Here is a 16,282-nt window from a genome sequence, read left to right on the forward strand (position 1 = left end):
CAAACTGTACTGTCTTCCCTCAGGGTTGGTTCCATAAGTGTCCTCAAATTAAGAGTCATTCCAGAAATGTCCTCAAATTAAGAGTTGTTCTGTCTCCAGACTCCTGGACCCTTTGCTGAACAGGGAATGTTGGGTTCATGTATACATCATGTGGAGGCATTCAGACACGCCTCCTCTCCTCTTCCTTCTCTGTGTTCAGGGTGGTATTCCCTCAGCAGAAGATGGACATGAAGGCAAATGAGGTCATCTTTAAGAAGTATATTGTGAGCTTGGAGAGGTTTCACTTCGGGCCACTGCTTTGTGGGAAATCAAGAGATAAGTAAGTGTTCCACTATTTCAAAGCAGATTTCAGACCCCTGGGTTGGACCCATGAAGAGTACGAGCCGGGGTTCCTATGTATTAATAGTAGACCCAGCTCTTACTGACATTGCCTCAGGTAGCCCTGCACCAGAGATCAGAAGTGGGTTCTTGTGCCCCAAGTTTCTGCTAAGCTCTCAAGTGACTGAGGATGCTGTTTTCCCGGATGGGGTGGCCTGGAGGAAGACCTAGTTTGGGTAGGGGAAGGGTAGGATGTAGAGTTTACCTGAGGATGTGTTCAGTTTGAGATGCTCGCGAGATACAGCTAGAAGCCACAGAAAGCAGGGCATAGTCTATACGGTTTTGGTTCTCAGAGGAAAGTCTGTTTCAAGACAAAAAAAAATGCCATGGGTCTGATGAGATCACCTAAATGAGAATACACAGTAAGGCGAGAAGGACTGTGGATGAAGCCCTAAAGAATTCCACCACTGACAAGAGATAAGAGGGCAGGGGCTACTGGTGGAAACCGGTAGAGCATGGTGTCCTGGAGCCATGAGAAGAGGGCCTGGCCATCCATGTTGATTGTGGCAGGGAGAGTGGAAAGGTGATGACATCAACGTCCATGGGGCTTAACAACACGGAAGTCATAGGACCCTCTCGGGATTTCTGAGGATGAAATCCAAGTAAAGTGAATTGAGGAGTGAGTGGGAGGTGAGAGAATAGAGACAGAGTGTGGAGGTGGTTCTTTGGAGAAGCTTGACTGTAAAGGGATATGGAGGCAGCTGAGGACAGGAGAGAGACCTGGAGTGCGGGGAAGGCTGTTCGTTCACTGTTGTTCTTATGATGTTTAGATGTCAAGGGGGGAAGTAGGGAGGAAGAAGCTAGAGTTTCCAGAGAAAGTCAGGGCAGTGAGTGGTGCAGCTCCCTGAAACAACACAAGAGGTGGAGATGCTGACTTTGCCAGGACGAAGGACCATATCATCACATCGGAGGAAGGTGAGATGGCTTCAGGTGCAGGTAGGGTCACAGATTTGACTGGAATGGTGAGGTTCCCATGCAACTATTTTCTCCATAGTGAATGATGTGAGGTCATCCCTAACAGTGAGGCAAGTTGAAGGAAGTTTAAAATGTTGGGAAAATGGAGAAGGTATGAAACAGGTTTTGTGCAAAGTAGGAGAGGGTGAATATTAGAGAAATAGATTAAGATTATCTGGCAGAACTGGGGGCCCAGCTAAGGTCAATGGTCATTAATATTTAGTGATACAAGTTTTTTTGTTTTTAGTCATATATAAGTTGCTTATTATATAGGCAAGAAGGTGAGACCAAAAACAGAACCAGGATCTCAATCATGTTTTAATTCCATCTAGCATTTATTGTGATAAGTGGCGAATGATTATTTCTATGCTTACTTGGTGAAACTAATGAGCCAAGTTAGTTATCCATTCCCTTCATAACCTCTTGTTTATTTCCTAAGATAATGGACTAGAAAGTGAAGTTGAAGAGAGTTGACTGTTGATGGAGAGGATCCTTAAGACCCAGTAGAAAGGCTTAGACAAGAGAAGGGGTGGGAGTAAGGTTGATGGGTGTGATATAGATCATCAGCAGCCAGAGGTAGGATTCAGGGAAATGATGGCCGGTTCAGAGAGGCCTGTGTTCAGAGCAGCACTGGAATTAACCAGGGTATTAGGCCAGACAGCAATGATCCAAGAGGGCAATTACAGTGGTCCCTAAAAAAGTATCATTTGTCTTTTAAGTCTTGCTGAGCCTCAACGTCCTCATCTGCAGAACGGGAAAATAATAGCACCTACAGCACAGTTTTGGAAAGACCGAACTAGAGAGTACACATGTAACTTTTAGCAAAGTGCTTGGTGGTGATAATTAACAGTGAGATGTGAAGGCCACCACCTCTCTGGCAGTTACACAGAGAAAGCTCTGTCTCTCGGATTTAATCTCTGCCATGCCTTCTCCTTCCTTCCTCCATTGTAGACTGTCCAGAGAGCTCTTCAGACTGTTTGTGGGCACAGTGGTGCCGTGCTTTCCTGACCTGTGCTATAACCTCCAGCGATGTGTGTGTCTGTTGATGTTCGCTGTGCCTTCTCTGGCTGCTTTTCTGCTTGGTGCCATTAACTGGGCAGTTTCCGGTGCTTACAGTGCTCCACTCGGAGGGTCTCTCCCTAAGGTACCAGGGAACAGAAACAGCCCTGAGCAGTGAGCAGTGTCAAATGCATCTATGTCGAAACAGTAGCATCCTGTGCGAGTGTAGGAGAAGGTGGTAAATGAGGTCTTCTCTAAGATATGAAATAACAGGTTACTCAAACGATCATCTCTCTTGGACGCATAAGCACTGGGAAGGATAGAGCTACAGATTTCTCAGCTAGAAATCTTTGCTGTAGTAACAACTGCCCTTTATTGGGCATTTGTTATCTGCAGCTGTCCTCAGAGCATTAGGTGCTCTATTTCATTTGATACTCTTGATATCAATGTACTCTTGATATTTCATTTGATACTTGAAATCCTAAGAGTTTTTATCATCCCATCTTAAAAAGATGAGACCAAGGTTTGGGGTGGGTTTGTGGGGGAGTAGTCAGGTCACAGCTGCAAGTCTTCACCATGAGGTTTGTGTTTGTAGCCTTCATGCCACTGCCTCTGTGTAGCCACTTTATCCTTTGAAATTGCCTTGCATCTCACAGTCTGCTTTTCCACCTGAATTCTCAGCCAGTCCTCACATCCACATCCCGAATTTTTGTTCACTTCCAGGTACAAGTCCTCTTTGTTCCCAGGCAACATGGAGACACTGACAATCCTGAACAGCTCCCCAATGGTCGTGGAGGCATTCTTCTGTTTTCAGAATGACATCAAAGCAAACACCTACTTCCTGGAGCCCATCAACATGATTCTGAAACCCAATGAGAAGCAGGTACAGTCACGCGGAAACAAGTCTACCAGGGCAAGGCTTTCCTTTGAATTTTGAGGCCTTGGCATCCTGGATTTAAATGTTCTTTGTTTTGACTCTCCCACTAGCTGCTGAATGTATGGGCCTACCCTACTGCAGTCGGTGTCTTTGAAGACAGCATTGTCTGCTGCATCAAGGAGAACCCCGAGCCAGCTGTCTTCAAGTTAAGCTGCCAGGGTGTCCGCCCAGAACTGGAGCTGGATCCCAGGCAATTGCATTTTGACCGGCTCTTGCTGCACAGGTCAGAGTTCTAGATGAGTCCAGGACTAGGATGAATGAAATTTAAAGAACATTTAGTTCTAAAGTGACCAACTCATCCTGATCTGCTTGGGACCTGCCTGGTTTTGGTGTTGAAAGTCCTCCATCCTGGGAGACTTCTGGTCCTGTGCGAATCGGGATGGGTGGTAACCCTCTGAGTTCACAGGTTGTCAGCTTGGGTTCAGTGAATGGACTGCAGGCTGTTTAAGGACTTCTCTAAGATCAACTGCCAAAGTGTGTGCATGTTTGTGTTTTTTTTCAGAAGGGCTAGCTTTTTTCAGATTTTCAGTCCATTACCCTAAAAGGTTAAGAATCTTGGCTCTAGAAATTTAGAGGACAAGCAGAAAACACTAGACCAGACCTAGAACTTACACAATCATTCATGGAAATTGTATTATTCTAAATAGAGAATGTTTATTTCTGAGGCAGCTGGGGAAGTATATTGATTCATGTATCCTGCATTTCCTGATCATCACAGATAGGCCCTGTTCCCTGCAATAAATAGTAATAAATTGGTATGAATTGAAATAACCGGAAGTGTTTTTTCTGACTGGCCGTAATAAATCAAAATTGTTTGAAACGGACAGAATTTCCTTTGGTCTCTGCAGAAAAGACTCCAAGGCAGTTCTTCTCCGCAACATCACACTCCTGCCCCTGGCCTGGAGGATCACCAGCCTGGAGCACCTGGGCGAAGACTTTGCCGTGTCCGCCATGCAGGGGACCATAGCCCCCAAGTCTGAGTATAGCCTTCAGGTGCACTTCTTGCCCTCCAAACCTGTCAACGTCAAGAAGGCAATCCGGCTGGAGGTGAGGCTTCCTATGTCTTCAGACCTGGTCACCAAGATGTGTACACACTGGGTTCACTGACACCCACACTACCAACTCACAGACACACCAAGGCAATTCTCCATGTTACATGCGCCCATCTAATCTATGTCTGACAACCCACAACGTCCTGCTCTGCTTCTCTTCCCAGGTTATACTCCTTCAACATCCACACGAGGAAATGCCTTGCTTTTTGGTCACTCTGAAAAGCACTCTGGTGAACTTTATCAAATAAAGTTGTCCTTATTTTCCCCAATTACAAAATTTAATCCCCCCCCCCACTTCCCCTGCCATCCAGTAGAGTAGCAAAGGAAATAGGTACTCTGGGTACTTGGTCTCTATCAATAGAGAAGAACTATATACATTCTGGATCTGACAACCCAAGTTCTTTGTCTTACCATCCCCTCCTGCTGCCAGCCCTTCTTGTCATCTCTGTCAGAGGCTGAGCATCACAAGAAAGAAGGTAAACTCAAGCAATCCAATTTGTACTGTGAAACATTGGCAGAATGCTTGATGAAAGGAAAGATGGAAACTCTGAGTTAAAACTTGAGTTTGGTGACAGCTACAGATTTCCTCCCTGGCACCTTAATAAGGCACCAGCTGTGGGGAGCTGGCCACTTAGCTTTCCAGCTTGGGGCTTCAGCAGAGAGGCAGGTGGTCTCCAGGCAGATACAGAGAGCCACACCCACTGCCCAGTGGCTCTTCCCCTTGAAACACAGACCCTTTACTGCCCCATCATCAGTCTCAAGAGTCAACAATCAGATCCAGCTAAAGATTGACACCAGTTCAGATATCGCTCAGGACAGTGAGGGAGGAACCACCATCAGAGATGACCACAGAGGGACAGCAATCAGGAGAGGTACCGCCATCAGGGACAATAGAGGGGACAGAAATCAGCTGGAGGCTAGGAGTCTTGCTTTTATTTATTTTTTTAACTTTTCCAGCTCTAACAGTAGTGGCGTTCATTGTTTTAAATCTGAAATTTCCAGAGGAGAGACATTAAGCACTCATTTTATATGAAAAACCTGGCACTTTTATCATGGGTTGAATCAGAAATAAAGAACAAAGCAGTTCAGATTTATAAAATGAGTTAAAGCAATTTAGAATATAAAAGTTTTTCATTTCAACTCTCAGAAAAATGCTCTTCAGGTTTATTTGACTTAAAAGTTCAAAGAAGGCTTTCCTACCGTGTGAACTCACAATCCAAACTTCAGTAAGGTAGTGCCAGTGATACAGATTATTGAAACCCAGTGAGTAGACAAGATGGAAAATGTAGTCCCTCTTCCTCATCCTTTTATTGACTGCCTACACCAGCCCTCCCCCAAAGGATATTACAAAGAACACTCAGCCTACACAAATGCTCAGTAAACAAAAACTAAATACATTGCAAAAATGTTTCTTACCACAGCCCCTTCTACATGATCCCCTCCTGCAGGTTCTTTAGTTTCAGACTCCCAAGAACCCTGAGGGTCTTGCCCTCACTAAAGAATGTCTCTTACCCTGACAGGTTTTAGACGCAGACAACCTCGTTGGTGTTGTTCAGATTGAAAACATCCTGATCTTTGCGGAGTCCTATGACGTTGCCTTAGACATCACCTTCCCCAAAGGTCTGTTGACTCCTCCAAAGAAAGGGTATTTAGAGGTCACATCTTTTAGGGCAGTGTGTTTCCTGTGTAGAGAAAGACCAGTGATTATTGGAGAGAAAGGTGGAATTGAAGTAAATGGTGAGCAGGCAAACTCAAGTGATGTTAGCAGTGTTGGTACAAATTTTAATCTCTCCAACTGGAGACAATAATGGGGTGGTCAAAATTTTAAATTCGAAGAGTCCTTTTCTGAGCAGTCATTGGAGAGTGAGTTCTTTTTTTTTTTTTTTTTTGTTAATATTTAACAGCCCTACTTTATTTTTTTTTCCTTTTTTATTTATTTATTTATTTATCTATTGGTCATACATTGATATGAATCAGCCATAGATTTACACGTATTCCCCATCCTGATCCCCCCTCCCACCTCCCTCTCCACCCGATTCCTCTGGGTCTTCCCAGTGCACCAGGCCCGAGCACTTGTCTCATGCATCCCACCTGGGCTGGTGATCTGTTTCACCATAAATAGTATACATGCTGTTCTTTTGAAATATCCCACCCTCACATTCTCCCACAGAGTTCAAAAGTCTGTTCTGTATTTCTGTGTCTCTTTTTCCGTTTTGCATATAGGGTTATCGTTACCATCTTTCTAAATTCCATATATATGTGTTAGTATGCTGTAATGTTCTTTATCTTTCTGGCTTACTTCACTCTGTATAAGGGGCTCCAGTTTCATCCATCTCATTAGGACTGATTCAAATGAATTCTTTTTAACGGCTGAGTAATATTCCATGGTGTATATGTACCACAGCTTCCTTATCCATTCATCTGCTGATGGGCATCTAGGTTGCTTCCATGTCCTGGCTAGTATAAACAGTGCTGCGATGAACATTGGGGTGCACGTGTCTCTTTCAGATCTGGTTTCCTCAGTGTGTATGCCCAAAAGTGGGATTGCTGGGTCATATGGCAGTTCTATTTCCAGTTTTTTAAGAAATCTCCACACTGTTTTCCATAGCAGCTGTACTAGTTTGCATTCCCACCAACAGTGTAAGAGGGTTCCCTTTTCTCCACACCCTCTCCAGCATTTATTGCTTGTAGACTTTTGGATAGCAGCCATCCTGACTGGCGAGTAATGGTACCTCATTGTGGTTTTGATTTGCATTTCTCTAATAATGAGTGATGTTGAGCATCTTTTCATGTGTTTGTTAGCCATCTGTATGTCTTCTTTGGAGAAATGTCTGTTTAGTTCTTTGGCCCATTTATTGATTGGGTCATTTATTTTTCTGAAATTGAGCTACAGGAGTTGCTTGTATATTTTTGAGATTAATCCTTTGTCTGTTTCTTCATTTGCTATTATTTTCTCCCAATCTGAGGGCTGTCTTTTCACCTTACTTATAGTTTCCTTTGTAGTGCAAAAGCTTTTAAGTTTCATTAGGTCCCATTTGTTTAGTTTTGCTTTTATTTCCAATATTCTGGGAGGTGGCTCAGAGAGGATCCTGCTGTGAATCATGTCGGAGAGTGTTTTGCCTATGTTCTCCTCTAGGAGTTTTATAGTTTCTGGTCTTACATTTAGATCTTTAATCCATTTTGAGTTTATTTTTGTGTATGGTGTTAGAAAGTGTTCTAGTTTCATTCTTTTACAAGTGGTTGACCAGTTTTCCCCGCACCACTTGTTAAAGAGGTTGTCTTTTTTCCATTGTGTATCCTTGCCTCCTTTATCAAAGATAAGGTGTCCATAGGTCCGTGGATTTATCTCTGGGCTTTCTATTCTGTTCCATTGATCTATATTTCTGTCTTTGTGCCAGTACCATACTGTCTTGATGACTGTGGCTTTGTAGTAGAGTCTGAAGTCAGGCAGGTTGATTCCTCCAGTTCCATTCTTCTTTCTCAAGATTACTTTGGCTATTCGAGGTTTTTTGTATTTCCATACAAATTGTGAAATTCTTTGGTCTAGTTCTGTGAAAAATACCGTTGGTAACTTGATAGGGATTGCATTGAATCTATAGATTGCTTTAGGTAGAATAGCCATTTTGACAATATTGATTCTTCCAATCCATGAACACGGTATGTTTCTCCATCTGTTTGTGTCCTCTTTGATTTCTTTCATTAGTGTTTTATAGTTTTCTATGTATAGGTCTTTTGTTTCTTTAGGTAGATATACTCCTAAGTATTTTATTCTTTTTGTTGCAATGGTGAATGGTATTGTTTCTTTAATTTCTCTTTCTGTTTTTTCATTGTTAGTATATAGGAATGCAAGGGATTTCTGTGTGTTAATTTTATATCCTGCAACTTTACTATATTCATTGATTAGCTCTAGTAATTTTCTGGTAGAGTCTTTAGGGTTTTCTATGTAGAGGATCATGTCATCTGCAAACAGTGAGAGTTTCACTTCTTCTTTTCCTATCTGGATTCCTTTTACTTCTTTTTCTGCTCTGATTGCTGTGGCCAAAACTTCCAACACTATGTTGAATAGTAGTGGTGAGACTGGGCACCCTTGTCTTGTTCCTGATTTCAGGGGAAATGCTTTCAATTTTTCACCATTGAGGGTGATGCTTGCTGTGAGTTTGTCATATATAGCTTTTATTATGTTGAGGTATGTTCCTTCTATTCCTGCTTTTTGGAGAGTTTTAATCATAAATGAGTGTTGAATTTTGTCAAAGGCTTTCTCTGCATCTATTGAGATAATCATATGATTTTTATCTTTCAATTTGTTAATGTGGTGTATTACATTGATTGATTTGCGGATATTAAAGAATCCTTGCATTCCTGGGATAAAGCCCACTTGGTCATGGTGTATGATTTTTTTAATATGTTGTTGGATTCTGTTTGCTAGAATTTTGTTAAGGATTTTTGCATCTATGTTCATCAGTGATATTGGCCTGTAGTTTTCTTTTTTTGTGGCATCTTTGTCTGGTTTTGGAATTAGGGTGATGGTGGCCTCATAGAATGAGTTTGGAAGCTTACCTTCATCTGCAATTTTCTGGAAGAGTTTGAGTAAGATAGGTGTTAGCTCTTCTCTAAATTTTTGGTAGAATTCAGCTGTGAAGCCATCTGGTCCTGGGCTTTTGTTTGCTGGAAGATTTTTGATTACAGTTTCGATTTCCTTGCTTGTGATGGGTCTGTTAAGATCTTCTATTTCTTCCTGGTTCAGTTTTGGAAAGTTATACTTTTCTAAGAATTTGTCCATTTCATCCAAGTTGTCCATTTTATTGGCATAGAGCTGCTGGTAGTAGTCTCTTATGATCCTTTGTATTTCAGTGTTGTCTGTTGTGATCTCTCCATTTTCATTTCTAATTTTGTTAATTTGGTTCTTCTCTCTTTGTTTCTTAATGAGTCTTGCTAATGGCTTGTCAATTTTGTTTATTTTTTCAAAAAACCAGCTTTTAGTTTTGTTGATTTTTGCTATGGTCTCTTTAGTTTCTTTTGCATTTATTTCTGCCCTGATTTTTAAGATTTCTTTCCTTCTGCTAACCCTGGGGTTCTTCATTTCTTCCTTCTCTAGTTGCTTTAGGTGTAGAGTTAGGTTATTTATTTGGTTTTTTTCTTGTTTCTTGATGTAAGCCTGTAATGCTATGAACCTTCCCCTTAGCACTGCTTTTACAGTGTCCCATAGGTTTTGGGTTGTTGTGTTTTCATTTTCATTCATTTCTATACATATTTTGATTTCTTTTTTGATTTCTTCTATGATTTGTTGGTTATTCAGAAGCGTGTCATTTAGCCTCCATATGTTTGAATTTTTAACAATTTTTTTCCTGTAATTGAGATCTAATCTTACTGCACTGTGGTCAGAAAAGATGACTGGAATGATTTCAATTTTTTTGAATTTTCCAAGACCAGATTTATGGCCCAGGATGTGATCTATTCTGGAGAAGGTTCCGTGTGCACTTGAGAAAAAGGTGAAGTTGATTGTTTTGGGGTGAAATGTCCTATAGATATCAATTAGGTCTAGCTGGTCCATTGTGTCATTTAAGGTTTGTGTTTCCTTGTTAATTTTCTGTTTAGTTGATCTATCCATAGTTGTGAGTGGGGTATTAAAGTCTCCCACTATTATTGTGTTACTATTAATTTCCTCTTTCATACTCGTTAGTGTTTGCCGTACATATTGCGGTGCTCCTATGTTGGGTGCATATATATTTATAATTGTTATATCTTCTTCTTGGATTGATCCTTTGATCATTATATAGTGTCCTTCTTTGTCTCTTTTCACTTCCTTTATTTGAAAGTCTATTTTATCTGATATGAGTATTGCGACTCCTGCTTTCTTTTGGTCTCCGTTTGCATGAAATATTTTTTTCCAGCCCTTCACTTTTAGTCTGTATGTGTCTCTTGCTTTGAGGTGGGTCTCTTGTAGACAGCATATATAGGGGTCTTGTTTTTGTATCCATTCAGCCAATCTTTTTCTTTTGGTTGGGGCATTCAACCCATTTACATTTAGGGTAATTATTGATAGGTATGGTCCCGTTGCCATTTACTTTGTTGTTTTGGGTTCATGTTTATACAACCTTTCTGCATTTCCTGTCTAGAGAAGATCCTTTAGCATTTGTTGAAGAGCTGGTTTGGTGGTGCTGAATTCTCTCAGCTTTTGCTTATCTGTAAAGCTTTTGAATTCTCCTTCATATCTGAATGAGATCCTTGCTGGATACAGTAATCTAGGTTGTAGGTTATTCTCTTTCATTACTTGAAGTACGTCCTGCCATTCCCTTCTGGCCTGGAGGGTTTCTATTGATAGATCAGCTGTTATCCTTATGGGGATCCCTTTGTGTGTTATTTGTTGTTTCTCCCTTGTTGCTTTTAATATTTGTTCTTTGTCTTTGATCTTTGTTAATTTGATTATATGTGTCTTGGGGTGTTTCGCCTTGGGTTTATCCTGTTTGGGACTCTCTGGGCTTCTTGGACTTGGGTGGTTATTTCCTTCCCCATTTTAGGGAAGTTTTCAGCTATTATCTCCTCGAGTATTTTCTCATGGCCTTTCTTTTTGTCTTCTTCTTCTGGAACTCCTATGATTCGAATGTTGGGGCGTTTCACATTGTCCCAGAGGTCCCTGAGGTTGTCCTCATTTCTTTTGATCCTTTTTTCTTTTTTCCTCTCTGCTTCATTTATTTCCACCATTTTATCTTCTATCTCACTTATCCTATCTTCTGCCTCCGTTATTCTACTCTTGGTTCCCTCCAAAGTGTTTTTGATCTCATTCATTGCATTATTCATTTTTAATTGACTCTTTTTTATTTCTTCTAGGTCTTTATTAAACATTTCTTGTATCTTTTCAATCTTTGTCTCCAGGCTATTTATCTGTAACTCCATTTTGTTTTCAAGATTTTGGATCATTTTTATTATCATTATTCTAAATTCTTTTTCAGGTAGATTCCTTATCTCCTCCTCTTTTGTTTGACTTGGTGGGCATTTTTCATGTTCCTTTACCTGTTGGGTATTTCTTTGCCTTTTCATCTTGTTTAGATTGCTGTGTCTGGAGTGGGCTTTCTGTATTCTGGAGGTCTGTGGTTCCTTTTTATTGTGGAGGATTTACCCCGTGGGTGGGGTTAGACGATTGGCTTGTCAAGGTTTCCTGGTTAGGGAAGCTTGCGTCAGTGTACTGGTGCGTGGAACTTGATTTCTTCTCTTTGGAGAGCAATGGCGTGCCCAGTAATGAGTTTTGAGATGGGTCTATGTATTAGGTGTGTCCTTGGGCAGCCTGTGTGTTGACGTTCACGGCTATGTTCCTGCGTTGCTGGAGAATTTGCGTGGTATGTCTTGCTCTAAAACTTATTGGCTCTTGGCTGGTGGTTGGTTTCAGTGTAGGTATGGAGGCTTTTGGACAGTCACCTATTACTTAAAGTTCCATGTAGTCAGGAGTTTTCTGGTGTTCTCAGGTTTTGGGCTTAAGTCTCCTGCCTCTGGATTTCAGTTTTATTCTTCCTGTAGTCTCAGGACTTCTCCAACTATACAGCACTGATAAGAAAACTTCTAGGTTAATGGCGAAAAGATTCTCCCCCATTAGTGACACCCAGAGAGGTTCACAGAGTTACATGAAGAAGAGGAGAGGGAGGAGGGAGATAGAGATGAGGAGGAGGAGAAAAAGGGGGACTCAAGAGGAGAGAGACAGATCTACGCAGCTCTCTGTTCCCAGAGTGTTCTCCGTAGCCCAGTCACCTACAAAGATTCACAGAATTGGATTGGGAAGAGAAGGGGAAAGGAGGAAATAGAGGTGTTCTGAGGTAGAAAACAGAGAGTCAAGATTGGGAGAGAATAATCTTTGGTTTAAAAATAGGGCTTCTCTTCTTCTTTTTTTTTTTTGTAAGGTTATAGTGTATTGAAAATGAAAATTAAGGAGTAGTAGAGGAGTACTAGAGGACTTTAAAAGAAATAAGAGAAAAAGAAAAATAGAAAATAGAAGAGAAAAAGGAAAGAAAAAAAAGAAGATAAAAAGAAAGAAAAAGAAAAAAAGAAAGAAAAAAAAATTTTTTTTCCCTAATTAAAAAAATCATAAAAATCTATGGAAATGAAAGTTAAGGAGTAATGGGGGAGTAATAGGGGATTTTAAAGGAAAATAGAAAAAATAAAAAAGAAAAAATAATAAAAAAATAAATAAATAAAACAAAAAAAAAAAAAGAGAGAAAAAAGTAAAATTATATCTAGGAGTTTCTCTGGAGCTGTTGCGGTCAGTGTGGGTTCGGCTCAGTTTCAGATAGCTCCTCGTTCCAGCTTACACTTCTCGATATCTACAGGCCTCTTCCGGTGTAGTCGGTGTTTTCTAGAGGGATTTTAATCTGTTGCACCAGTCCCTTCTGAGGCGGTTCCCTTTGTTTATTTGGCTTCTGTTTGCCGGTCTCTTCAGAGCCTCATTTCCGCCCTGACACAGGCGGGCGGAGGTGGACTCTTATTCAGGTAGCTAGTTCCGTCGCTCTGCGGGGCAGGGAGGGGCTGGCGCTGCCGGGAGGGGCTTGCACCGCGGGGACGGGCTGGCGCTGCTTTCTCCGTCTGCGCTGCTCAGGCTCCAGGCTGTTCTATATGGAGCGCGGCCCGCGCTGCGCGAGGTTCCAGCCCTCGGGTGTTCCACAAAAGCGCGGAGCGAAAAGCTGCGCCTGCTCTCTGTGCCTTCCCCGTCAGAGCGGTCCAGGCAGCGAGGGGCTTGATGGGCGCACTATCCCCAGGTGTGGCGCGCCCACTCCCTTCCGCAGACCCAGTCTCAGTTTCCGCTGGCGCCAGTCGGGCGCGCGCGCCTTCCGCCCTCCGCGTCCCCAGCCCCAGTCCCCGCCCGCGCCGGTCGGGTGCCTGCGCCCTGTGTCTCGCCGCGACCTTCCCCTCTCCCCTACCTCCTGCCTCCGGCGGGGCTGGGCCGGTCCGCAGCCTGCGAGCTCTTCTCTGGATTTTCTCCGTCTCTTTGTTCTGCGAACGGCCGGCAGTGTGTTCGGGCCGGTTAATTTACTCTCTCTCCTTTGGTCTCCCACAGTTCAAGTTGGCAACTCACAGAAGCTCCCTCCGATTGCCCTCAGGGCACTCAGGCCCGGACCCTACTCCAAGCAAGCCCGCCTAAGATTCCCTTCCCGGGACGGATCTCCATCCTTAGCTCTTTTGTCTCACTTTTAATCTTTTATATTTTGTCCTACCTCCTTTCGAAGACAATGGGCTGCTTTTCTGGGCGCCTGATGACCTCAGCTAGCGATCAGAAGTTGTTTTGCGAAGTTTGCTCTGCGTTCAGTTATTCTTTTGATGAATTTGTAGGAGAGAAAGTGGTCTCCCCGTCCTACTCCTCCGCCATCTTGGCTCCTCCGGAGAGTGAGTTCTTATCTGCCTGCTTGTGTTGCTTTTCTGTCACCACCCTAACAAATTACCATGAACTTTGTGGTTTAAAACAATACAGATCTATTATCTTACAGTTCTGTAGGTCAGCAGTCCAAAATGGCTCTCCCTCAGCTAAAACCAGAGTGTTGCAGGGCTACTGTCTCTTCTGGAGCCTTTGGGGGAGAACCCATTTCCTTGCTTTTTCTATCTTCTGGGAGCCACACACATCCCTCAGCTCATGATCCCCTTTCTCCCTCTTCAAAGCCAGCAGTGTTGGGTCCAGTCCTTCTCCCACTTCCATCTCTCTCTTCTGCGTTTATGAACCATTGTGATTACTTGGGGTCCCCCCAGAGACTCCAGGAAATTCTCCCTTATTTTAGAGACAGATGATTGCCAATCTTGATTCCATCTAATTCCTTAATCCCCCTTTGCCACGTAAATTGGCATATTTACAGGTTCTTGGTATTAGGACATGGGCATCTTTGATGGGGGAGGTGCCAGGCCTTATTCTGCCTACCACACTGCCCCAACACCCAGGAGGTTAGGGCCCTCCTTTCTCTGATAGGTCTGCTACTCAGCATGATTCATAGAATGTTAGAGCTACATGTTTGCCTTGATGTCATTGGTCTTACACACAGCATTATTTATTGCAGCATTATTTATAATAATGGAAGATTAGGAGTACCCTAAGTGTCTATCTGTAATAAAATATTATTATTGTAGGAATAATATTGTAAATTATGAAACAGCCATATCATAGTATATTGTGCAGCCATAAATACAACATGGGGAGAGTTTAGTTACATGGGGAAATGATTATGATGTAATACAAAGTATAATATGAATTTATGCATTATGTCCCAACTCTGTACATTATACACATGATTCAAAAGATTTTTTTTAGACACTGGGAGTTTTAGCTAATGAGAGACATGAAAGGAAGAACAACAGTCCTAAGGTGGAAGCTAGAGGGAGCCGCCTGGTTGAACTGAGTATAGGAGAAGTGTCTGTTCTTTGTTTGCTAAGACTCAATTCCAAGTTTTTCTAGCCACAGTGCTTTTAAAAAACAGATTCTCTGAAATCGTCACCATGGATTTTCCATGTGAACGTCAATAGGAAGTTCCCTGGCTTCTCGCTCCCATGCTCACTCACCCCTTCCCACCCTGGCCCCTGCCTTCTTCAGGAGCTGAAGGAGGCCTTGATCTGGGGATTGTGAAGGTCATGGATGAGGTGAAGCAGCCCCTGCAGCTGAAGAACCGTGGGAAATATGAGATCATGTTCAGGTAACCTAAAAATTATTGAGCATATGGTCGTCCACATCCTCTCGTGGCAAGAGGAGTGTTGCCTGAGAGAGTTTTTATAAAAAGTCCATCAAGGAAATTCTAAGAACCATCTCAGCTGTTAGTCTCTCTTAGCTTCAAATGAATGGAATCCCAGCTGCTCTGCAGGTTGAGCCACAGGGGCCTGGGGGTGGGGAATTTGGAGGAGGAGATACTGGGGTGCAGGGAGGTCTTAGGGATTGAGAGAGAGACTGGAGATGGGGGCCCTGCCCTCAAGACATCCTGCCCGCCTTCCAGCTCCTCTCTGTTTCATAAGCTGTTGTCTACGTAAGATTTCACGTTAAGAAGGGATTGTCCATTTTTCTTTCTTAATGTTAAGAACTGTTATATTATAGATTCCAAATGACAGCCTGGTGGGAGACAGCTCCAGCTTGTGCTCATCTTTAGATTAAAAATAAAACCCTAAATAAAGAAGGCTCCTTAAGGAGGAAGAAGTGGCTCTGGGGCAGAGAGGGAGGAGGTCCTCAGGCAGCGCCAGCACCCACAGCTGGTCGATGTTATGGAAGGTCGTCCTTCTCCCAGAAGAATTTGAAGTTGATAAAGGGACTTCCCCCACCACACAGACTTAATAGGAACTCCATATATTCATGAGTATTTCATTTCAGTTCAAAGAATGCTGAAACTAGAGAGGTCCCACCTTAATACTGCTGTTTCTTAGAACTACAAAATGAAATAAGTTACTATAAATAAATGCTAAACAAACCTAGAAGAGAGCCACAGTCACTTTGGAATTAGCGCTAAATGGCATCTTTCACATTGTGAGTTTTATTTTATAGATTATGATGGGTGTTACCCCTGCTCTTTTAGGCTACATGGAACAGTCTCCCTCAAGTTGGAGCAGGTGATCAGGGTTCACTGAAAGGATGGATGTGCAGGGAGGTGAGGCAGCTCAGGCAGCAGGCATGCTATAGTGAAGGGCCAGATCTCCTGGAGTGAGCATGGGGATGACCTGTGGGTCCCTATGGCAACTCCACGCGTCTCGCCTCAGCTGAGGTTTCTTGCTCCAGCTCCAGTCCCCAAGCTTTTCTCTGCGGCCTCTCATCTCATTTGCATTGGGCCAGGGCTGCGCTTCTGAACACCTCGGTTGGATGACTTCTGCCCCTGCCCTTTCAGTCCTTCCTTAGATCCCCCAGCTTCTGCATTACAGTTCCCTCTATGTCTACTGCATTCAGTCTTAGAGCAAGAAGGGAGACAGAGAGAGAGAGAGGGAGACAGAGAGGCAGGGAGAGGGAGAAATGAATTGATTTGGT

The 16,282-nt window shown here is 42.8% G+C and overlaps 1 protein-coding gene across 1 annotated transcript in view; it reads left to right on the forward strand.

The window, feature by feature from the left end:
* The window catches only part of HYDIN (HYDIN axonemal central pair apparatus protein), a 348,507-nt gene that overhangs the window by 282,554 nt on the left and 49,671 nt on the right, over positions 1 to 16,282 (forward strand). The window contains 6 exon segments of the mRNA XM_043899028.1: positions 200 to 319; positions 3,055 to 3,214; positions 3,319 to 3,491; positions 4,117 to 4,315; positions 5,841 to 5,940; positions 14,876 to 14,975. Coding sequence (XP_043754963.1) covers positions 200 to 319; positions 3,055 to 3,214; positions 3,319 to 3,491; positions 4,117 to 4,315; positions 5,841 to 5,940; positions 14,876 to 14,975 — 852 coding nt within the window.

This window comes from Cervus elaphus, chromosome 4 (assembly GCF_910594005.1).
Source record: "Cervus elaphus chromosome 4, mCerEla1.1, whole genome shotgun sequence".
In the NCBI taxonomy this organism is placed as follows: domain Eukaryota; kingdom Metazoa; phylum Chordata; class Mammalia; order Artiodactyla; family Cervidae; genus Cervus; species Cervus elaphus.